This window comes from Sminthopsis crassicaudata, chromosome 4 (assembly GCF_048593235.1).
Source record: "Sminthopsis crassicaudata isolate SCR6 chromosome 4, ASM4859323v1, whole genome shotgun sequence".
Taxonomy (NCBI): Eukaryota; Metazoa; Chordata; class Mammalia; order Dasyuromorphia; family Dasyuridae; genus Sminthopsis; species Sminthopsis crassicaudata.
The window spans coordinates 338,138,917-338,163,703 of record NC_133620.1 but is presented as its reverse complement, the minus strand read 5'-3'; the positions used below and the strand labels follow the sequence as shown (position 1 = coordinate 338,163,703).

General features: G+C 34.6%; 1 protein-coding gene across 8 annotated transcripts in view; it reads right to left on the bottom strand.

The window, feature by feature from the left end:
- TEX2 (testis expressed 2) overlaps positions 1–24,787 on the bottom strand; it is a 133,130-nt gene that overhangs the window by 13,659 nt on the left and 94,684 nt on the right. For all 8 annotated transcript variants that reach the window (XM_074260823.1, XM_074260820.1, XM_074260828.1 and 5 more), the window contains 3 exons: positions 14,452–14,601; positions 12,686–12,785; positions 5,053–5,185 (listed from right to left, as the gene is read on the bottom strand). In XM_074260823.1, the coding sequence (XP_074116924.1) occupies positions 5,053–5,185; positions 12,686–12,785; positions 14,452–14,601 (383 nt within the window). The remainder of the gene's footprint in view (positions 1–5,052; positions 5,186–12,685; positions 12,786–14,451; positions 14,602–24,787) is intronic.

Sequence of the window (24,787 nt, the reverse complement as noted above, 5' to 3'; positions counted from 1 at the left end):
GGTAAAACCCCAAAGGCTGATATGAGTTGGTCCCCATTTAACAAGGCTCTCTTGGAAGAATTAAAAGGATCTTAAAAGAGAGTTAGAAGAAAAGGGGGAAAGGAAATGAAACTTAATAAGAATTTGAAAAAGGAATAACAGAAATTATCTGAAGAAAACTCCCTAAGAAACAGATGTGATAAGATGGAAAAAGCATATAACTCATAACTCCTTACAAAATAGGTATAAAAAAGAAACCGATTTGTTGAAAAACAGAATTTATGAAATGGAAAAAAAAATGCAATGAAGAAAACACCTCATTTAAAAGCTCCACTGGCCAAATTAAAAAAGAGATAAAGAAAATAGTAGCCCTATTCTTCCCAAATTGTTAAAAGGACCAAGATAAAATCATGACGCTTGTGTTTTCTTTACCTTAGGAACTTTTTGGGATAAGAAATTGAAACATTAAATTAATATGATTTTTATTGTATTAATGATATTATGAAACCCTTTTTGTTCTCATTAAAATCACTATTAAAATATTGTTAGTGAAAGCAATAAGCTTCATTATTTTTTTCTCTTTTTCTTTCTTTTCTTTTTTGGGGGTAGAGGGAGGAAATTGGGGTAAAGTGACATGCCTAGGATCACACAGCTAGCAAGTGTTACGTGTCTGAGGCCAAATTTGAACTCAGGTCCATTTGACTCCAGGGCCAGTTCTCTATCCACTGCCACAGACTTCATTATTAAAAAAACCCCAAAAAATCCAACACCGCCCCCCCCAAAACAAAACAAAAAAAAACTTGGCTTTTAAATATTTTGTGTTTATTTTAAAGTCTGACTTTATGTTGATATCTGACTGATATCTATCAAGCTAATTAAGATTTACATATTATAATTCTATGAACCCATTAAAAACCATTTCTAAAACAGATAGAATTTCTGGGTAGTGAAAAGGTTGAATTTTACTTTTTTATCTCATTATATTTAGAAGTTTTTCCTTCTAATGCTGAAAAACTTATAATTAAAAAAATTGCTGATACAATTCTTCCCTATTTATTTTGAATGTATATGTTATTTCCTTCCATTAGAATGGGAGCTCCTTGAGGGTGGGCAACATGGTTTTACTCTTGTCTTTGTATCCACAGGGCTCAGATTTAGGTATTTAATAACAATGTTCTGAATTGGATTATAGAGCTTTATATATCTCCTTCTTTACCTTACCAAATTCATATACTGAAATACAAATGTCTGTGAACACTAAGTAATAATCCATTTCCCATCTATCTGTAAAGGACAGTCTGCTTCTGAAAAATCATGTCAACATGGCCCAGAAAACATGCCTTTAGTGAAACTTCCTAATACATTTTCTACTCTCTAACTTTTATACATTTCAGTCCATTCATGTTAAAAAGCATGAGCTTTGGAGTCAGAAGACTTGGGTTTAAATGTTCAACCTAATATCTTCACAATCTTAAGCAAGTCACAATTTCTTTGGAACTTGGTTTCTTCATTGGCAAAATGAGATTGTCTCTCCCAATACCAGATCATAGAGCTCTGCCTTTTGCAGCCCCTTTACTCTCAGGGAAGCATTCTAAGTCTTAGAAGAGGCAGAGTGAAGAAATGAAAAAAAAAAAAAAAAAAAAAAAAAAGGTAGTTAGGTGGCAGAGGAAGGTGGAGGAAGAGAACTCAAAGTGACTAGGGAAAAAAGGACCAAGAAATAAGGGCATCACTCACTCCAACTCACATCTAGAAATGTTTAATGTTCTTTTTACCTAGCTCTGACTCATATTCTGGACTTTTCAACCTTGCCCACTATGTACTTTTTTTGTCTCTTCTGTAACCTTTTTTGGCTCCCTTTTAAGAGTGGTCTATCTCTATTAGAACATAAGCTTTTTTTAGCTCCTTTATGAGGCCATTGGGTTAAGTGACTTGCCCAGGGTCACACACATAGTTAGGAAGTGTTAAGTGTTTGAGGCCAAATTTGAACTCTGATCCTCTTGTTCTATCCCCTACCCAAAGAACATAAACTTTTTGAGGGTAGGGAAGTATTTTTTTTTTCTGGGATGTGTATACACAGCAGCTTAATACAGTGTTTATCATATAGTAAATTTGCTAAATACTTTATCTGATCTAACTTAATCTTTAATTTCAGTAGCTCCTTCTATCAAATGAGCAAATCAACCTGTCTAAACTTCTAGACAAAAGGGCCAGCCTTTTGCCACCTTCCTTGACAGGAACTAAACACATAGGGAACATGATCTCTGTGAACCCATCCCCCCTAATCTGAGATGCTATGATGGAAATATGGAAGTGGGAATGAGCATGACAAGCCAAGAGTGATAAGAATGAAATTCAAGGCAGGAGCTGGTTTGGAAGTGAATAATGAAGGTAGGGACAAGGTTAACCCATCTGAACCAACCAACATATAACTATCTGACATGGATCAAATGAGGATAAATTGAGATATTAATTTTTTGAATAAAAAAAAAATAGAAGTTATTTTTTTTCCTACACCTTCATGGATTGTCTTGTACACTTCACTTTCAAGCCCACTGCTCTAGATCACTCTGTTAGAAACATAGAAACATGAGATCTCCAATGATAATGTAATTCTACTTGTAATAATGCAAAAGAAATCCTAGGCAAAGTCCAATACACTTGGCCATTTTAAGAAATTAGGGAGACACTGATCCCTGTTCATATGTAATGCAATGACAGAAGGAATAGGGATAGGATAGGGACTAGAGTTGGGATTTCATTAATATAGGCAGCTCACATGAGGGCACTCTCTCCCTATATCAATGCACTTTGGCACTTTCTCAGCAATTTATTATTTAGAGAACTACCCAGAGCACTGAAAGATTAAGTGAAATCTTCAGGCTCACAAAACTAGTAGAAGTCAGAGGTACCAGAAAAAATTGCCAAATATCCCCTAATCTGAGTGCTCTGAAGCTTCTGGTTTAATGCTCTTATTTCTAAGAAGGTGATTGGGGGGAAAACCTCTTTAAGATGGGTTCAGACTGACAAGACTCAGCACTCACAGGGAATGAAATGCTACATTGATAAATACCACTCACCAGGAAATACAAATCCACAGATTGCCGAGTCCAAACACATTATATAACACAACAGCAGAAAGGAATGAAGGGAAAATAGCACAGATAGAAGTTAGATGAGAAACAGTAGGTGCAATGCTGTAGTTGTTATACTAGAAATAGGGTTTAAATAATCTACTTGCACCACAATCATTGAAGTAAAATAAGTACATTCTCAATTGCATGATCTCCCCCGCCTTCCTCCCCTCCCCCATCCCAAGTTATCTGCAGGAATATTTCTGAAAAATAGCATTTATACTGGGTTCATAAGTAAACAAAACCCAATAATCTTGAGTTTTAGCCTTAAGCATGATTAACCAGCATAAAAGGAAACTCAAAGGACTTAAAAAATGTGGAGCTAAGGATTCCGACTTTAGGTTTTGAAGTTTTTGAAGTTATTCAGGACCCAGGGTCAATTCTTTTTAGGTCAAATTTGATTGGATTAGGGCCCGGCCCAGCCCAGCCCAGCCCAGCCCAGTTCCAGGTTCTAACTCATAGATTAGCCTACAGATCACATTCCTTTTAGAACAGAAAATACATAGTTCTTAGAGGCCTTTATCAATGCAAGTGCCTAAAACAGCAAATCTGTGGTTGATTTCACTGTGTATACAAGCTTTCCTAAAACAGGCATGTTTTCAGAACAAAAGAAATTATAAACAAATAATCCCTCCTTTTGGCAAAGAGGTGGTGAACTAGAGATACCAAATGATGCCTGTAGTCTGAAACAGTCCATGGGTTACTCTGGTTTAACTTCTTTGTTACAAGAGAGGAGGAGAAGAGAGTCTTTGGGGAATGAGAACAATGTAAAAAAGCATTAATAAAACTTAAAAGAAAAATAGGCAATAATGACAGAAACAAATTGAAATATCTCAAAGCAATTCTTATACTAATATTACCTCAAATATTTCTAATAATGAATGAAACTGCTTGATACATAAACTTATAAAGGCAAAGTAACATTTGTATGAAATATCAACTGTTCAGATTTCATTAAAAATCAACCAAACCTCACTGAGGTGGACCTCCAATTTGCCAACATTCAATCATGTAAATGTTAAACTGCCATCGAAAAAACAATGCAATCTTTAACCCAAGAGGGTCAAGACAGAAAGAAAGATCTTGTGTAAGTCAAAATAGTCATTGTAGTACTTTCTGTGATAGCAAAGAAAAAGTAAAACAAAGCAAATGCCCATTGACTACTGAGTGGCTAACACATTGTGTTAAATGTAATAGAATATTACAGCATCATGAGAAATGAAGAAAATGAAGAATTCAGAATCATGAGAAGACTTATAGGAACTGATGCAGAAGGAAATAAGCAGAACCAGGAAAATGATGTACACAATGATAATAATGTAAATGGAGAGGCCAATGAAATGAAAAAGAATGCTATGCAATTATAATGACCAAATTGGACTCAGGAAAAGAGTTGAGAAAATCCAACTCTGTCTTTTTATTAGAGGATTTGTGTGTAGGCTTCTTTAAATGTGAAATATTGCACAATCTGTCAAATATAGAAATGTCTGACAAAAGAATTATCTTGATAGGATAAAAAATCGGGGTGTAAGCCCCCTTATTTCTAGGACAATAGGACTCGAACCTATACCAAAGAACTCAGTTCATTAATATGTTGGTTGGTTTTATATAACTGTTCTTTCTTTTTATTTTTAAATCTTTGTTTCAAGAGAAGACTCACTGGGTACGATGAATAGAAATGTGATATAAAAACAAAAGGGATTGATTTTCTAAAAAGCAATCAACCATAACAAGTCTCCTGTTTGCTACTTATGGGAATTTATAGAACTATAAAATGAAATAGGTTAATTAGAATCCATAAAATAGACTGACCATCCAAAACCCTCCATCTAAATAATGAACTAAATATCAACACATAATATGCTTTAAAAATGGAACTAAATTATTCAAACAATCAAACTAAATGGTGGCTATTTTTTATTAAATTCAAGTCATCCCTTACCCTTCTTTGCCAATTTCTCCAACTCTGAAGGCTTCAACAAGAGGCTCTTTACCCAGTTTGGTCAAATTCATTTTGGTCTCGAGTGTCATCAGAAAAGGCCCATTGTAAGACATTTCCAAATCAATCCAGAGTCCTAAAGTGTTAATATAAAAATGAAAGTTACTTTCTAAGTCTGACATTCAAAATGACAACCAACATAAACTCTCCACATTTAACAGAGGCTTTGGTTTTAGAACCAAATTCAACCAATTATATTTAAGTTTAGTTTTGACTTAATACAAACAATGGATTCATTCTTAAAGTTATTACCAATTAAAAAGAATTTCTGGACCACACATTGTGGCATTAGCATTAGCATTACAAATATAAAATGAGACTGCATCTGCCTTCAAGAAACTTGGTCTCATTAAACAAATGCAGGACATATAGAGAAAATACATAGTAAATATAGAGAGGAGTTTAATAAGAAGAGTTTTCTCATTGGGGGTTAAACATTAAACGTTAGTCATCTGCCACAGATAAACAAGAGTTGATGGATTAATGGTACAGATTGACATTATTATTGACATAATAAAATATGACATTTTTATTCTGCTCTGAAGTTTGCAAAGCCATTTACACAATTACCTAATTTGATTCTCACAACAATCCTGAGAGGTAGGTATTATTAGGTATCATTATGTCTGTTTTATGGATAAGAAAACTGAGGCTCTATTCAAAAGGTCAAATGAATTGCTCATGGTTACACAGCTATTAAATGTTGGAGGCTAGATTTCAACTCAGATCTTTCTGATTCCAAGGTTAAGAAATATTTTATCTATACTACTACAATATCTTAATCCAATGAAATTATCTCAAAATGCTGGGGGAAAGAACTAGCATATGATAGACATTGAATTCTTTTAAGACTTTTCCTAAATATGGTTTATATTGTAGAAACTGCATTCTATCCAGCAGTATAGCCAAATCTCTGCCCCAAAGTCTTTTTAAATAAAATTATTCCCAGTTAAGAATGTTATCGGATAGACACTACTAATATCTAAGTTTTTTTTTTTTTTTGGTTGTTTGTTTTTAAAACAAGCTATGAACAAAACCCCTGCCATGGGCCCTAAAAGTAATGGGTTCTGACAGGTCAACTGTTTATTACAGTTAATTCTACTTAAGTTCCAAGATGGAGAAGTGAAACATGTATATTAAAGAACTTTTCCCAAGTAACAGAGTAATAGAAGAGAACTCAACATAGAGAAGATGGTAGGAGATTCTACTATCACTCTCTTCTTTCCATTTTTACTTCCCCGTGAAGTCTACAGGAAATTTTGATGTTACAGTATAAAGGAGATGGCTCTACTGACATTGATGGAGAAAAGAGATTTTTTTTTTTTAAGCTAGAAAAACATCATTGAGTTAATTTCCTTCACAGCTTGCATAAAAGAAACAGGCCCAAAGGAGGTGTGTGATTCACCTAAGACTGCAGAGAGTTAGTGACAGAATGAAGATTAGAATCCCAGCTTCTTGACCCCAGTTCACTGACTAAACTTCTTTTAAAAAACAAGGTAGGTGGGTAAAGAAAGCCACGAAAAGACTAGATATCACCAGGATTCTTAAGATTTGAGAATCACAATTTTTTCTGAACAGTGAAATTGGAAGGTAAGAGTCAATCTTTCAGTTTCTTTAGAAAAAGTCCATGTTAATGGACTCTCATATCTCTAAGACACTAAACTCTTCAGAAATGGTTATAAATAAGGTTCTGCCATTTAAACTGCACCTAGCAATGAATATCAGTCAAATGGAGAGCATCTGATGAGTTCACAGAATATTAGAACTGGAAAGTGAGATAATCTACTTCTCACATTCTTTCACAATGGTAAGAATCTACAGCTAAGGAGGTCTACATACACCTAATGACATTCCTGGCTCTATAATTAACCTGACATTAGTCGTTAATATTTTACAAATATTCTTTTGACAAAGGACAACATTTAAACAGAAGCAGGAGATGAACCTCAGTTGGTTGTTATTTGTTCTAACATCATTAGAGCCAAGTTAGATCAACCACTGTGGTTGATCAGAACATGAGTTCAGAATGCTCTGCCACAGGTCAGATATGAATAGGCTTTATTATGAAGGCTGGGTGAGCCCATATGCTGCATGGAGACCTATGGGAGTCAGAGGAAGGCCCTGAGCTCCCTTGGAGGAATGAGGGAAAGAATGTGATATCATCAGCTGAATGCTAGAAGGATCTTTAAGACCTTCTAGTCTGATGACTTTTTACAGATGAGGAAACTGAGAAACAGAGAAGTCACCTTAGCAGTGAATCTCAGAGACAGAATCTGAATCTAGGTTTCTTATTTTTCTCAGCATATCACAAATGTTTCTCTGGACAAGAGGGACACAGGATGCATTACTAGGAGAGACACTCACATTGATAAGATCACAGATCCATTGAAATATGAAAGAAAGTGAGTGGATGAAGGCTTAAGAATCTTTAACAAAAGATATTGCCTTGGTTTTTCTACATGTAAAAGGGGACCATTGGGATCCTTTCTAGCTCCAAATCTATGGCTCCTATATTACTGATTCACAGTAAGTAATTCTAATGGCTATAATAACTTTCTTCCTTTCCCATGAAGGCTGTCTATTTTCACACCAGGTGCAAATAAAGACCAAATTTCTTCACTGACATTAATACAGTAGGTGAAAAGCACCCTGAAAATGTGATCACATGTGGCTTTGACAGCTGAGCTCTACTGGTTATGTAACTAGTGACTCAGCACATGCTGAATCTGAATAATTTCACAACAAAATTAACAATGACAAGAAAGGCTGCCTTTCTATCAGGGATAAATGGAACAAGAATGTGAATTAAAAATGCAGACATAAGAATATTTCATGAGCAGAATCTTTCTAACCCACACGGAATCAAGTGTTACTAAACATATGTAATTACTAATTTTTTTAAAGCTCTTACAAGTGTAAAGGATTTTTATACAACATTTAACTAAAAACCATCAAGATGCAGCTGTCTCCAATCAAGTAATATAAGAGAATCAATTGTTTTTCCATTTTCAGTATGAATGACTTACTCAAATCTTGCACTATAATTGTAGTCTCTTCAGGAATTTCCATGGTATGTTAAAACAAAAGTATTATCTAAATAAGGCAGCAAAGCCATGTTGGCAGCTAGAAGCACAGGCCTTGAAATGCTGGGTGTTCAAATCTTGCCTCAGGCACTCAACTAGCCTAATTCATTAAGAGCATATATTTAGAGTTAGCAGAGGCTTTAGGGATCTTATCCACCCCCTTTCATGTGTAAGAATTAAGAAAATTGAGGACTTATCTAGCATTGTTCAGAGAATAAGTAGAAGAGCTAACATTTAAACTCTGAGTCCTCTAACTGCAAATCAACAGCTCAGAGGACTTTGGGTCATTTTTAGCTTCATTCCTCTGAACTATTCAGTTAGCACAAACTAAATTCAGTACCAAGTCACAGGAACAAAAGAAAAAAAAAAAAAAAAACAAGAGGAAAGTGGATGTGGTGTTGTGTATTTAGAACATTTATGTCACAAGACTGATTCAAGCAAGGTAAGTTAATTCTTATTAGTGATGTTTATGCAAATTAGTGCAAAGCTATTTTTCCAGAGGCTTCCAGGAACTTCAGCTCCTTGAAATGGCACACCCCTATTCCTTGCCTAGCCCCCAAACTGTAATTCCTCCAAGTCTAATGGTGTTTCTTATGGTTCCCTTGCCATTGGGATGACCTAGCCTGGTGAACCGAGTCACACAGAATCAAGTTCTAAGACACATTCTTGTTATTGCCAATCCCCAAAGTAAATCCAGCATGGGCCTTCCCATGTCTCTGTCTCCTACTATTTCCCTTCTCCCTTCTCTACTGTTATTAAGAGGTCACAGATTGAGAGCTAGGAGGGAACTTAAAAGCCCAACCCTCTTTTCTAGATAAGATTCAGAGTTTAGATGACCTGCCTAAGGTCATCAAAGAAAGTGACTTGACTTAGGTCTTCTGCTCCTACATACAAGCCCTTTTCCATTATACCATAGAACCAATTGCTCCTCATTTTAGACCTGTTTTTTCTTATCTACTTTCACTTGACTAAAACCTAGCTTCCTTCTTGAAAGATCACTTGGCACAATTTCCAAGGGTGACTGACTGCTCTTTCCTTCCACAAGAAAAAGATCTACTCTCTGCACCCCACTTGGCATGAGGAGCCACTGCAACTTTCTGATTCTCACACTGCCTCAAATGCTTATTCCCTCAGTCTTGTCTAGATTTTGTTGCTGTCACACTTCAAAGCAATTTCCCTCCTCCCTGTGTCAGTTTTCTTTTTCATCCCAATCCCTGTTCTTTTCTTCCAACATCGCAGCTTCCCCCAGAATTTCAGTTACTAAAACTTGTCTCATATCAGCCATGCAAAGGAGCTTTGGATGCGCCTATTTCCTCCATCAAACTAAATATATACACCAGGAATCAGAGAGGGTACTTCTACCTTTGGTCAAACATTCCAATGTAAACTGAAACCAAATCTAATCTTCTAATCTTTCTAGAGCAATTTATCTATTAAAAAAAGAAATACCAATAAGCAAGCAGATATAGAAATGAACTGGATCCCTAGAGGTTTGTCTCTTCTTGGACCAAGTAAAGCCTTATCTACCCTAGGTAATAACTCCCTTAGAGTCAAGCTACACTTTCAAAATTAGTTCCAATAGTTCTCTAAAGAAGAATTAATTTCTTCAAAGATTCATATCAAGAAATAATGTAAAGTCTGCAAATTATTTATAGTGACTACCATTCCATTTCCAACAGGACAATTTTTACATGCTATATGTTCAATAAGAATTCAGAGAGGGAGCAAAGTGGCTTGTAGAGTGCTTATTTGAAGTGTCCTGTGGTCTCTCAATTGTAATCCTTTTCTGGGAGTTTTCTTTTCTGTAAATCCTTTTCTCTGTGAGTAGGTTTCTTGGGAGGCTTCTGGAGCCTCCAGCCAGAGCGAAGGTAAAATCTCGAATCCTCTTCTTCCTGAATCCTGGCTCTGAATCTCATCCAGCTTCCCTGAAGTTCTCCTGGGAAATCTTGTCCTTGACCCAATCCAGACTGCTTTCCAAACACAATATCCCAGGAGGCAGCCTTGGTGGCTCCTTATATCCTCCCAGAGAATGGGCTTGTGGGAACTACTTACAACCAATGAAATTGCTCCTTTAAAGTATTCCTTCAAAGGTGTAAACTCCCTTAAAGAGTTGAACTAAAGGTGTGAATTCTAAGCTAGAGAATTGTTAAGTACCAACTTAGCACTTAGTAAGAACCTAACACTTATTGGTCTTGGTGTCAGGAAAACCTGAATTCAAATCTTGTCTCAGACATAATTATGCATGTGACAATGGTCATATCAATTAGTTCTTCTGGACCTCAGCTTCCTCAAATGTAAAATGGGGATGTTATTTACCTCACAGGCTTGTTATGAGGATCAAATGACTTAAAATGTGCTTTGCAAACTTTAAAGCACTGTACAAATGCTGGCTATTAAGGATCTTTCCAAAGAATAGTTAGCCCCCTTCTCTGGCCCTCTCCCCATTAGAAAATGCTACTTATAAAAAAGATGCACACAGTTTTAGAAGACCTCTAAGGATTTGTAACATATTGCATTTTAAAAGAATATCCGCTTTAAAAATCATTAGTTACTTTAAGAGGGTGTCCCTCTGCTGGTCACAAACTCAGAAGGTTGATGATTAATTAATAATTTGGCTCTAGCTAAAAAAGAGAAGGCAATCCTTGAAGGACTAGATCATATCAGAGGAAAGGAAGAAAACTAGTTTATTTTTCTTTCTATTTATGGAAATAAACACATATGCCTATATAAAATGACAAACTCCTATAATAATGTAATCTGCATTACAGTACAAATATACCAGAAAAAACTTGTATTAATTTATCAATATTTAATCCAATTCAACAATTTAATCTGAAATCATAAGTTGTAGAAGTTTTTTTTTTTTTTTTTTTAAATGCAACACAGAAGACTTAGGTATATGAAGAGAACATTCAGTAAAAGTCATTTTTCTGAAAAATTTGAAGCATATGTATTTTCCCATGCTTTTTAGATGTTATTTTAGCCTCAAGATCAAAACACTGGTTCACTAACAGATGTGTATCTTTTCTTAAATCATTCAGAGTTTGCCTCAATTTTGGAAGCCCTGGGCTTCCACCTGATTGATACATATTGGCTGTGAAGTTCTGGGCAAATCATGTAATCCTTATCAGGACAGCTAACCCTTCAAAAGAACAGGTGGTAGGTGGAAGGAATTTTCCCACTTGGAATACCCAGGTTGGGTGATGACTGGAAAAGCATTCATTATGTATGTGAATCTCTTAATTCATTTGGATCCATGATTATTTAGCCCAGTGAGAATAGACAGATCTCCTAAATGACAGATAAATATCTGTAGACTGTTTCCAAACAACCAGATTCTTAGCTCATTGAAAGCTATGTGTGATACTCCAGATAGTCTCCAAGTTTTTTTGGGGGGGTATTTAAAAATAAACGTTTTTAGGATAATAAGCATTATATAGGATTAATTCCTATATAATGCATGTTTTAATATGTTTATTTAGATTTTGAGAAATAACAGTATAAATAAATGCTACAAATTAATTAGCTACATTGACTTTTTAAAAATGATGCAAAAATTGTGAAGTCAGATGGTGGAAGATAACAATTTCCTTGAATACATATATAATGCCACTGCTGCTTAAAAGGCTACTTTTGGCTAAACTGAACATGCTTCTTTTCTAGATTCACTTTTTACTCATATGCATAAACATGTTTTGTTATAATAGAGCTTCTCAACATTTTTTTGGGGAAAAAAATCACAAAAATAAAATGAAATGACATTTTAAAGAACTGCATATATTATTTTAAAATTTTAGGTAGCTTACAAATGCAGTAATAATCATGCCAAAACACATCTAGCTCCTAATGTGTCTTTGAAGGCATTATAAATAAAAAGCCTCAAACAGGGAAGAAAAAACAAACACTATATGGATTAAGTCTTACTGTACTAGATTCAGCTAAATTCTGAAAAATGTTCACATGGCTATCCCAAAATATAAATACTGGTTTTTAACAATATGGAAAAAAAATATTTAAACAATAGAGAGTTCCCTGATACTAGTGGGAATCTAAGCGACTTGTTCCCAGTTACACAGCTTGAATATGTCGGAGGCCAGATGTGGACACAGGGGTTCCTGATTCCAGGTATGGTCATCTTTCCATTATGCTATGCTACCTCCCATTATTAAACTGTCATTATTATCAAAAATGCTTTGTAATATCATCTGGCTCCCTCCCTCTCTTTCTTTCCCCAAGAATGATGGAAATACAATAAGTGCTACTATATTCTACAAATCAGATACTGAAGGTCTTTCTCCAATTTAAGAGGGCTTGGATGTTTTTAAAGGTGAATTTTGTCTTAATATTAATAATAATTAAATAGTTAAGAACATACCTACATGTTTCTTTCAAAAAGTGAAATCTTACTTCCTTAAAATGCAATCTGACGTTCATGCAGAAATCCTGCAGCCAGCACAAACATCCCTCATCTCTTACATTCAAATGAAAATTACCTTGATGATCAATGTATGGTTTGAAGGCCTGAAGGATTTTTGGCACAGCTACTCCCATGTCAAGTTCTGTCAGCGTTAGCTCATTCATAAAGTATGGGAGCTAGGAAGGAAGTGGACAAAGGAAGGAGACAAATTAGAAAACTTAACCATCATTTTCCTATATTTGCTAAGATAAGGAGGACTCAAGCTCTCCATGAACTTATGGGTTAGGAATGACAGGAATGAAGAAGATTCAGGGTACATTTGCCCACAAGACAAATTTTCAATGACAGGGTTATTACCTAATATCCCTACCATGGTTACTATAATTTCTCAAGGTTTCTATTTCCTTACTTGTCCCATGGGATGGACAATGCTTCAAAACTAAAGTCATCAGGTGGCACAATGGATATTGTTAATATAGACTATAATTTTTGCCTTAGATATCTTTTAGCCATGTGACTCTGAGACCCTATTTGTCTCAGCTTGCTCATCTGTAAAATGGGGATAATAATAGCACCTTCCTCCCAGGGCTGTTGTGAGAATAAATGAGATAATATATGTAAAGTGCTTTGTAAATCTTAAAAATCTATATAAATGTTAATATTGCTATTATGGCTACTACTCTTGAGTTACAGAAGTTCCAATCTACATTAGTAGAAAGCATTACTTTTGCCACTGAAAAAACAGATTTCAAATGTAGTCCTCCCTCCTTTCATCCCCTCTAAGTACTGCTGCCTTTTCCAGCTTGTTTGGATTTTCCAGCTTTTGTGGCTGACTAGTACAGTCTCTGAGAATCCTGGGTATCCTCCCATGTCATGAGGAGCCAGTAGAGGAGAATCTCAACATTAGCTCTCTCTCCCCCTCCCCCCCAAAAAAGGAATTATGTAAGCTAAATTAACTTGTGGTAAACACAGAATTTTTCCAAAGCCAAACATGTGTTGGATTCTCTATGTTATTACTCCCCTCAACTAGAGAGGATAATTAAGTGCTGTCTGCCCATAGTGGGGAAAAAAACTGTTTAAAAGATAAGAGAATCACTCCTTGGAAGGAGGAGTAAGACTAAAAGTACAGAACAGATATTCCTTCCACAAGTATTTATCATCCTTTATCGCTGTCAGAGCTGGAAAGGACCTCAGAGATCATCTAATACAAACCTCTCATTTTACAGACACAGATAAAATGAAACCAGGGAAGGGACTTAAAATAATAGTTGTCATTGACAACAGCACTTGAAACTTTGTAAAACACTTTCTATATATTGCCCCATCTGACCTTCAGAGCCACCACATGATGCAGACACAGTATGTATCATCATCCTTTTATAGATGAGGAAAGGGAGTTTTAAAGAGGTTCAATGACTTTCCAAGGGACACAAAGTAAAGGTACCTTGAAGTGGGATTTGAACCTGGATTTTTCCAGAATTCAAGTCCAGTAAATGCCTTTCACCACATCTTGCTACCTTTGAAAGACAGGAACCAACCTGTCCTTTACTTTGCTAGTGGCAGAGGTAATACTGAAATAAGATGGATCCTCTTTTCATCCAAAGCATCAATAGTGCTGATTAGGTTCCTCACTATAAAGGAGAATGAGTCAGAGCTGAACCTGGACTACATGTTCTCCTTCTTGCAAGACCCTGATCATAATTACCTTTAACCTATGATATGGGACTAGCATTATTAACCTTTTGGTTTTGGTCATTTAGAATATTATAGTACAAAAGTTTTCTATTGGGACGGTAGAAATCTTTGTTTTTCAGAGAATATTACTCTGTATGAAAACAATACCTTTATTTTACTGAGTTTCATTTGGATTTTCTTTGACACTAAGTGAGACCAATATTTCTCTCCCAGAAAGTCCCAAAATATTCTTCCGAGCAAGGCGTTGACCCAGGCTTCCTGTTCTTCTTCTTCTTGAGACTGGGTCTCTGGTGTCAACTGGCAAAAGATACAAGGTCAAAATCAGTTAGATGTTTATCCTGGAACAGGGCATAAGCTTTCACTCTATAGGGAGTCAACAACTTTCAGAGATCATAATATATAATATTAGTCCATCTTTGGTTATGAATGGCAAGTACAACATCATATAGGGAAAATAGAAATCTCTCTCTCTCTCATATATATATATTCCTATACCTCCCTACTAACCTGTCAATGATGAAAGATTATAGCAGTTTCTTTTTATGGTCTGTTTTTTTTTTTTTTTTCTTTCTCTAGATCTGCTTTTAAAATAGCTATATATTTTGTACTAATATTTCAGTACTTTGATAGACTCACTAGTCTAGGCATTTCTCTCTCCATCAGTGTAGCACATTCCATCTATGGATTCTCATTTTATGTGGCTCTTGTCCACATTTCCCCACAATTTCTCTATAGAGAGTGTGTCCAATACATTGGGAGCTTTTCTTTAGGTCTTTCAACATTCTGTGGGTAGCAATACAGTACTGGGAACATCTGTTATCTCTTGCTTTTATTAGTTAACCAATACATTTCCTTTGAATTTTCCTATTATTTTGTACATTAAGAGTTTCTAGACCAATTGCCCAGAATTAAAAAAAAAAAAAAAATCTTAAAACCTCTTTTTCTTTTTCTCTAAGCTGCTCAGGCATAAAAATGAATTTCTTACTTTTATGATTCTCTGAATAGCTAATTCTTGTATTCTGGCTTACTCTTTATAAAACAAGTTGTCTCAGCATCTCAGAAAATTCCATCTTTTCTAGGAAAAAGAAGCCTCCCTGAATTTAAAAAAGGCCCACACATCTCTCTTCCTGTCTATGGAACTTCTATTCCCGTTATCTCCCAGGACCCTTGTTCCTCACAAAACTAAAGACCAACCCCATCTTAGTTCATGTGAAGTGAGAAATAATTAAATTTATAACTGATTACCCTTCTCTGCCCAATGAAGTTAAATAAGAGCTTCTGCCTAAGCTAATAAAATGGGTTTAAGTTTGGCCTCATAGGCATTCTCCAATGTTCAAGGACTAAAGGTTGTCTGATGCACAGACAATGGGTCTTGGGTGTAGCAGGTTAAAGAGATCCATAATGAATGAATCTGCTGGTTGTGCCTGCCCTTCCGCTAGCTGCAAGTTATTATATACAACCTATTCACTCTTCATCTGCAATCTATAATAAGCATATATAAGTTTGTTATGACCTCATCATCAGGAAGTAGATCCACTCTATGTCCTGTATGTTCCAGGTGAGAACTCAGATCAGTGTTACCTGTTTTATAAAGTCCAAGGTCTTCCCTGTCAGAACTTAATTCATTGCTCTGCACAATTATTTATAATATTAGCTACTTAACAGTTTGTTAGATGGCTCAAGAGCTGGAAAATCTGGATCATCTTTCTTCTTGTATTCTTTTAGATTTTAGCAGACTGCTTGATTTTTTTGCATGTTTGGTCCAATTTATGTTTGCTGATGTGTCATTTTAGTCAAATCAGACTCCTTGTAACACCATTTAGAGTTTTCTTGGCAAAGATACTGGAGTGGCTTGCCATTTCCTTCTCCAATTCATTTTATAGATAAGGAAATTGAAGCACACAGTGAAGTGACTTATTCAGGGTCATACAGTTAGTATTTGGAGTCAATTTTGAATTCAGGCCTTTCTAACTCTAGATTCAATGCTCTCTTCACCATGTCACCTCGTTGCCATTATGTTTACTTTCATACTATGTCTAAATAAATTCAACTTATGAATGGATGTCCATCAATTGGAGAATGGTTGGGTAAATTATGGTATATGAAGGTTATGGAATATTATTGCTCTGTAAGAAATGACCAGCAGGAGGAATACAGAGAGACTTGGAGAGACTTACATCAACTGATGCTGAGTGAAATGAGCAGAACCAGAAGATCACTATACTCTTCAACAACAATACTGTATGAGGATGTATTCTGATGGAAGTGGAAATCTTCAACATAAAGAAGATCCAACTCACTTCCAGTTGATCAATGATGGACAGAAATAACTACACCCAGAGAAGGAACACTGGGAAGTGAATGTAAATTGTTAGCACTACTGTCTATCTACCCACGTTACTTATACCTTCGGAAGCTAATAATTAATGTGCAACAAGAAAATGGTATTTACACACATATATTGTATCTAGGTTATATTGTAACACATGTAAAATGTATGGGATTACCTGTCATCTAGGAGAGGGAGTGAAGGGAGGGAGGGGATAATTTGGAAAAATGAATAAAAAAAAATACTATTACATTAAAGCATTAAAGTCTTTCCCCCCCCCCCCAAAATAAATAAATAAATAAATAAATTCAACTTAGAGATCTTATTAAGATCAAAGAAACTAAAACTAGAAGAGCAGATCCTTCACAGATGGTGAAACTGTAGCCCAGAGAAAGCAAGTCCCTTGCCAAAGCTAGCAAGCAGCAGTTAGGTTCAGTACTTAAGTCTTTCTGATTCCCAACACACAATTTTCATTCTTCTCGAAGTAGTGGTCTGACTACAGTCTCATCTGCTTTCAGAACAAAATGCAAACTACATCAATCAATAGACACCAACTGATTAAATCCTTCAGTTAGTACTGCCATGCTCCTTCTCCCCACTTAAAGAAGGGGATTTTTTTTTTTAATGGAATAATCTCCCACCACTCAAAACTCACTTCCACAGGTCAACAGATCCCTTCCCCATCTTTTTTTTTTTTTTGTCTCAGTCATTTCCCCCCAAAAATATGATGATGACAAATGAAGCAGAAAATCTCAACACTGATGTCAAAGCTGATGTTAAAGTCACGTGTAGCAATGTTTTTAATGTGATTAACTTCTTTAAAACATTAAAAAAATATTGTAAATATAAAGTTATTTGCATTTCTAAATAAAAATACTATTCTCAGAATTTTTATTAGACTGCATAAATTTCTAAATATTTTAGGGACTAGTGGGGCATTTAATCTATTTTTTATCATAAAAGCAAAAACTCATGACAGTGGGAAAAACAAGGCATCCCTTATTGTTTACAAATTTGGAATCAGGTACATTAATCAGTACCACTGTTTATCCTTTATGGCAAAGACATCTCCAGAGTGCAAAGCCGAGACAGGTATGAATATAAAACAACATTTAACCACTTAGTTTACATGCTAAAAAATTTCTAAGTCAGAAACTGGGAATGACATCAGAATACCTTTTTAAAATCACTTTTTAAAAGAAGTTTTTTTTAGAAACTCACTATTTCTGTGTCTTATGTTTTGTTAATAAAAATCACCTTTGTCTCACTAAGCTGAATTTAACTCACTTTATTAATTTGTTTGTTTGTTTATTTTGGTGCAGCAATTGGGACTTCTTGCCCAGGGTCACATTGCTCACACATGGTCTGAGGCCAGATTTGAACTCATCCTTCTGATTTCAGGATTGGTGCTCCATCCAATGTGCCATCTAGCTGCCCTTTTAAATCACTTTAAAGGCCATTTGAAGAGGGTTTTTTTTGGGGGGGAGGGATATATAATGTATATACAATGAACAAGAAATCATTTTTCTCATTTATTTATTGGGTTCTTTTAAATCTCTTGGTTCCTGTGGGCAGGACTGAAATGGCATTTTGATGCAGCTTTTTCTGGCTTTTGCTATACTACAGCTAATACAAAGTTAGGAAACACTGTGCAGATCAGTCATGCTTATGTTTTTGCATTATGATCAAGCAAGCAATTACCATTTAATTTAACTCCTACTTATAAGACACTATGCTAGATACAGTATCTCTAAGTGCTAGTGATACAGATATAAGAATGAATTAGTCTCCGCCCTAAAGAAATCTACATTCTAACAAGGGAAACAACATGGATATGTATCTATATGGACAGAGTACATAACAATATCCCTCCAAAGTACAAGATTACTTTAGAGGAGAAGGTGCTAACTTCTGGGGGACCTAGGAAAGGTCTCTTACAAAAAGCTCTTACTTAGCTTGAGCTAAGTCTTTTTTTTTTCTTTTATTTAGAATTTTTTTCCCCACAGTATATATGCATGAGTAATTTTTTTTTTTAATATAATATTATCCCTTGTATTCATGTTTCCAAATTATCCCCTCCCTCCCTCCACTCCCTCTCCCCGATGACAGGCAATCCCATACATTTTACATGTGTTACAATATAACCCAGATACAATATATGTGTGTAAATACCATTTTCTTGTTGCACATTAAGTGTTAGATTCCGAAGGTATAAGTAACCTGGGTAGATAGACAGTAGTGCTAACAATTTACATTCACTTCCCAGTGTTCCTTCTCTGGGTGTAGTTGTTTCTGTCCATCATTGATCAACTGGAAGTGAGTTGGCTCTTCTTTATGTTGAAGATTTCCACTTCCATCAGAATACATCCTCATACAACATTGAAGTGTACAGAGATCTTCTGGTTCTATTCATTTCACTCAGCATCAGTTGATGTAAGGCTCTCCAAGCCTTTCTGAATTCCTCCTGCTGGTCATTTCTTACAGAGCAATAATATTCCATAACCTTCATATACCCAACCATTCTCCAATAGATGGGCATCCATTCAACTTCCAGTTTCTAGCTACAACAAAAAGAGCTGCCACAAACATTTTGGCACATACAGGTCCCTTTCCACTCTTTAGTATTTCTTTGGGATATAAGCCCAATAACAGAAATGCTGGGTCAAAGGGTATGCACAGTTTGATAACTTTTTGGGCATAGTTCCAAATTGTTGAGCTAAGTCTTGAAGGAAGGTAGAGAAGTAACTGACATTAAAAAAACAACACTATCTATAGGTTGGAAATTGAGTGAATGTTCATCAATTGGGGAATGGCTGAATGAGTTGTGTTATTTGAATGTAATGAAATACTACTGTTTTATTAAAAAATGATGAGCAGGCTGATTTCAGGAAATATTTATATGAAGTCATGCTGAATGAAGTGAGCAGAACCAGGAAAACGTTGTATACAGAAACAGCAATTTTGTGTGATGATCATCTATAACAAACTTAGCTTTTCTTAGCAATAATGATTCAAGATAATTTCAATAGTCTTTGGTTAGAAAATGCCAATCGTATCCATAGATAGAACTATGGAGACTGAATGCATAGTAAAAGAAAAGTAAATACTAAAAGAATAGTAAGTAAAAAAATAGTAAGAAGAATAGTAAAAGTAAAAATAAAAAAGTAAAAAAAAAAGTAAAAATAGTAAGAATAGTAAGTAAAAAAAAAAGTAAATAGTAAAAGAAAGCATAATATTTTCACCTTCATTTTTTTCCTTGTGTTTTTTTTTCCCCTTTTGATCTGATTTTTCTTATACAACATGACAAATAAGGAATTATATTTAAAAGGATAGCACATATTTAAATATAAGATAAGGAGAAAAGTTTAGAATATAAAGTTTTATAAAAACATATTCTGAAAACTATCTTTACATGCATTTGGAAAAATAAAATATTATAAAAAAAATAAAGAAGAAAATACCATCCATATCCAGATTGAAATACACTATTTTCACCTTTTTTTTTTTCTTTCTCATGCTATTTTTCTCTTTTGATTTTTCTTTCACAGATGACTAATATGGACATATGTTTTAAATGATTACACATGTTTACAAAGAACCTGATAAAGCTAGAAGCAGCAACAGGCATTTCACCTTCTTTCCTCTCTCTCTTTCCTTCTCCATGTGCTTTTATCATCTCTCTATCATGCTTTCTTAACCAATAAGATGAAAAGGGACACTTATGTGCTCTTAGAGGAAGCTAGGAGGCATAGTGGATTTGCCTCTCTGCTTCAGTTTCTTCAACCGCAAAATAGGTATCATAAGAATGTCTACCTTACAGCATTGTTTTAAGCATCAATTGAGATTACATCTCTTGGCACAGACTCAGGCTATTCACACCCTTTTTCTTTTTTTCTCAGTGATCTTTTCATTAATTCAAACAAGTTCTCAAATCTCACCTTCAAAAATTTCCTTAATTCTCATGTTAGGATCATTATTCTCCCTCAAATTAATTTTGCCAAAATACATATACTTCCCAAATTCCTCTCTCCTCTAATACTCCCCTATTCGTGCACAAACTAAAGACCCTGCACTTAGACATCTGTTCAGTCTTTGCTTATTTATCCAGATTCCCTTTATCAATTATAAGTTACTAGCACTTCTTTTTCATCTTATCCTTTCCAGATACATGTCTTTTTTTTTTTTTTTTTTTTTAAGATTCAGCTAAAACATCACCTTCTCTGTGAAGCCTGCTCTGATTTCTCTAATTCAAAATGTTCTTTTCTTTCCCAAGAATTAATGGAGGCCTGTCTCAATTTCCCTCTTATATCCATCACGCATGATCTCCTCTTCTATTTATAGGTATGTAATATATCGCCCAAGGAGAATTCTCTTTGAGGACAGTGGCTGATTATTTCTATTAATGCCCATAAAAACTATAGCAAAGGTCTGTGTCTGCATTAATATTGTCTCCAATTATTAATCCTTAAAGAAAAGAATAGAAGCTCCCTAAAGTGTTCATGGCACAAAGTGTAATAGTCACATAAGCACAAGGCCTCTAAATACAAAGAATTCATAGGATTACAGATTGAGAATGAAAGGGACTTTAGAATTACATAATACAACCCCTTCATTTTACAGAGAAGGAAACAGGTAAAGAGAAATTACATTACTTGACAGTAGTAGAGTATGAACTTAGCTCCTCTTCAAATTCATTATTATGTCCAATGAGGCATGTTATGCTATCTGATGTAACAGGCTGAAAGAATCAAATCATTTTCTTGAAGTAAAGTATGAAAGCTGAAGTAATTTGTAAATCAGAAACAAAATATTAGAGCTGGAAGAGATCTCTGAGATCATCTAATCTAATTCTTTTCAATTTATAGAAGGCAGCTGAAGCCCAAAGCAAAGAAGTAACCAAGCTACTTAGAACTTGACCAGACAAATCTAAGTTTCATTCTGTATTTGTGATCCATCCATCATCCCTCTGACAAGAAGTGGGAGGCATGCTTCATCATCAGTCTCACAGAAGTGTGGTTAGGTACTATATTTGATGAGTTAAGTCATTCAAAACTGTTTCCTTTACAGTATTGTTGTCATTGTATAAATAGTTCTAATTTTTTGGCCCCTAAATCTATCTTTTTCATCATTTCTCATGGCACATAATATTCCATTATGTTTGTATACCATACTTCATTCAACTATTCTTTAATAGATGTTCATTTTATTTTCAGTTTTTTGCTATAATAAAAAAAGTATTGTTCTAAATATTTTATGAGTCTCTCTCCTCTTTAATTTCGTTGGGGGTATGTAATGTTCTCTTCTCTAAATTATAATCATTTTCTGGGCACAGTTTTCTTGTGGATCTTCTGGGAGCAGCCTTAGTTTCAGTTCAGTTCATTAATCCCAAATGCAGACAGGAGTCCAAATCCTTTATTGTCTCTTCCAAAATCTTACCTCCTTCACTTGGGGCTCAGCTAGTTTTCTGAAGGCCTTCCTCTCTCCTTGGTTCCCGAGAGCTCTTGTCTGAATGTCTCCAGCCAGCACAAAGATATAAGTGGGAATGAATCTTGACTCTGAATCTCCCGAAGTTCTCTGAAGTTCTCCCGAAGTTCTAAGAGCTTCTTGCTTATATGTTCCATGCTAAGTATACACCAATCATTATATCACGAGGAAACCATTATTTGTTGTAGGATTAAATCAATGCTAAATAAGATTTAACCATTGTCTCTTCAATTCCACTCAGTACCTTGTTTCAAGTTCTGGCCCATGACATCTCTTTGTAGGGTCAGATCAATCATACTGAACCATGTGAAATTAGATAATTATTGTCTCTAGCCATTTCAGTGACTTAGCACCTTGTAAGAATCCTAACAGGGGTATATGTCTAGTAGTTGGGATCTTTGGATCAAAGGATATGTAATATTGAATTCCTTTCAAAATATGTAGTTGCAGACTTTTTCCTAGAATGGTTGGACCAATTCATACCTTTATGAATTGGTCTTAAATATTTTTATTAATTCCTTAAATAGCTTAGATATCAAATATTTATCAGATAAAATTGTTGGAAAGATTATTTCTCAGTTAACTTATTCACTCTAACTATATTTCTTATATGCAAGAACTTTTCAATTTTATGTATCAAATTTCCTGTTCATTTATTGAGATAATCTCAATATTTTGGTCAAAGATCCCTCTTCTTATAATTGTAAATTCTCCTTGCTGCCTACATCTTTTTAAAGAATATGACCTTTTCTATCAAGGTCATGTACTTATTTGGAGATTATTGTGCTATGTGGTGTGAGATGTTGGTCTAAGCCTCATTTCAACCTACTGCTTTCTAGTTTTTCCAATTTTTATTTTTTAAATAGCATTTATCCTAGTAGTTGGTGTTCTTGGATTTATCAAACACTACGTTAAAATTCTGTTTGCTTTTGGATCGTGTGTGTCTAATCTGTTCCATTGATTAACTCTTCTATTTTGTAACCATTACCATTTGCAAAATGGAAGGAGGTATTTTTTCATAATTCTCCTTTCAAGCCAAACTTGGTCTTTAAAATCTCATAGCATTCAGTTTTTACTGCTTTATTTTTTCCCCCTTTCATTTACATTGCTGGTATGTATGTATGTGTATTTTGTACATATTTATAATTGTACACACAACAATCATGCACAGATATAATAACATATATATATATTTTTTTTTCTGGTTCTTATTATTTTCTTTTACATCATTCATATAAATCTCCCCATACTTTTCAGTATCTCTTATAACAGAGCCTTTTATGTTAATAGATCACAATTTGTTCATTAATTTCCTAATCAACAGATCTCTACTTTGTTTCCAGCTTATTTTTTTTAGTTCTACAAAAAGAGCTGCTATAAAAGTATTGTTGTATAGGAATCTTTTTCCCCCCTATTTTTTTGGTCAATGACTTTATGAGATATATGATTATGAGAAGAATCTCTAAGAAGGACATAGGCATTTTAATCATTTTCTTGGCATAATTTCAAGCTGCTTTTTGCTTATATTAGGGTGCGTAACTTTTCCCAACCTCTCTAATGACTATTCCAATCTTTTGTAACTTTGATACTCAGTATGAAATGACACCTGTTTTAATTTTTAATTTTAATTAAATTTTAATTTAAAATGCTGCCTTAATTTTCATTTTCTTATTAATAACAAGGAATAATTCATTTATATAGTTGTTAATAGTCCAATTATTGTGAGAATTGTTTACTTATATCTTTTGTCCACTTGAGGAATAGCTTTTGGTTTTATATATGTGTTAGGTGTGTACATATACAAGTATAGATATATATATGCATATATGTATGGGGAAAGAGAGCAGAAGATTCTTGAGAGGGTTGTGGAAAGAAGGGAGATAGAAAGAAAGAAGGGAGGAGAGAGAGAAGGAAATAAGCCATGGGGAAGAGGGAGGGAGAGGGAGAGAGAGAAAGAGAAAGAGAGATCTTTAAATACGATATTTTTATTAGTGATATTTGTACAAAGATTTTTCCTAATTGACAGCTTCTCTTATTCCAGTGGCATTAATTTTGCTCATGCAAAAGTTGTTCATGTCATATAATTAAATTTGTCCTTCATGGCACAATGGATGGAAGCAGGACTTAAATTTAGGAAGACCTGAGTTCAAATCCTACTTCACATACTTAACTATGTGATCCTAGGCAAGCCAGTTTCTCTGTGTCTCAGTTTTCTCATCTGTAAAATGAGTATAATAGCAGCACCTATCATTCAAGTTTGTGAGGACTGAATGAAACAACACATATAAAGTATTTTAAAAATCTTAAAACACCATACAAATGTTATTATTATTTTAAGAATTCATTTCCTAGTCATAGCTGGGAAGGATATTAGATTTGATTCTTTAAAATATTTTTATGTATGAAATTGAATATTCTGATCATGGATCTATTTTTGAGCTGACTGTGAGGCATAAGATGGTGGTAGAAACAAGGATTCTTAATCTCCAAATCTGAGAATATAAAAATAAAGATGTAATTTTTTTTTCCATTCGATTTCAAAGACCCCCTTGTTTATACTGTTCCACTGACCTATTTAACAGTTTTTTTTTTTTTAAAACCAGCACTAGTTTTCATAACTACTGCTTTACAATACAGTTAGAGGTTTCAAAGTATGATTTTCCATTTTAT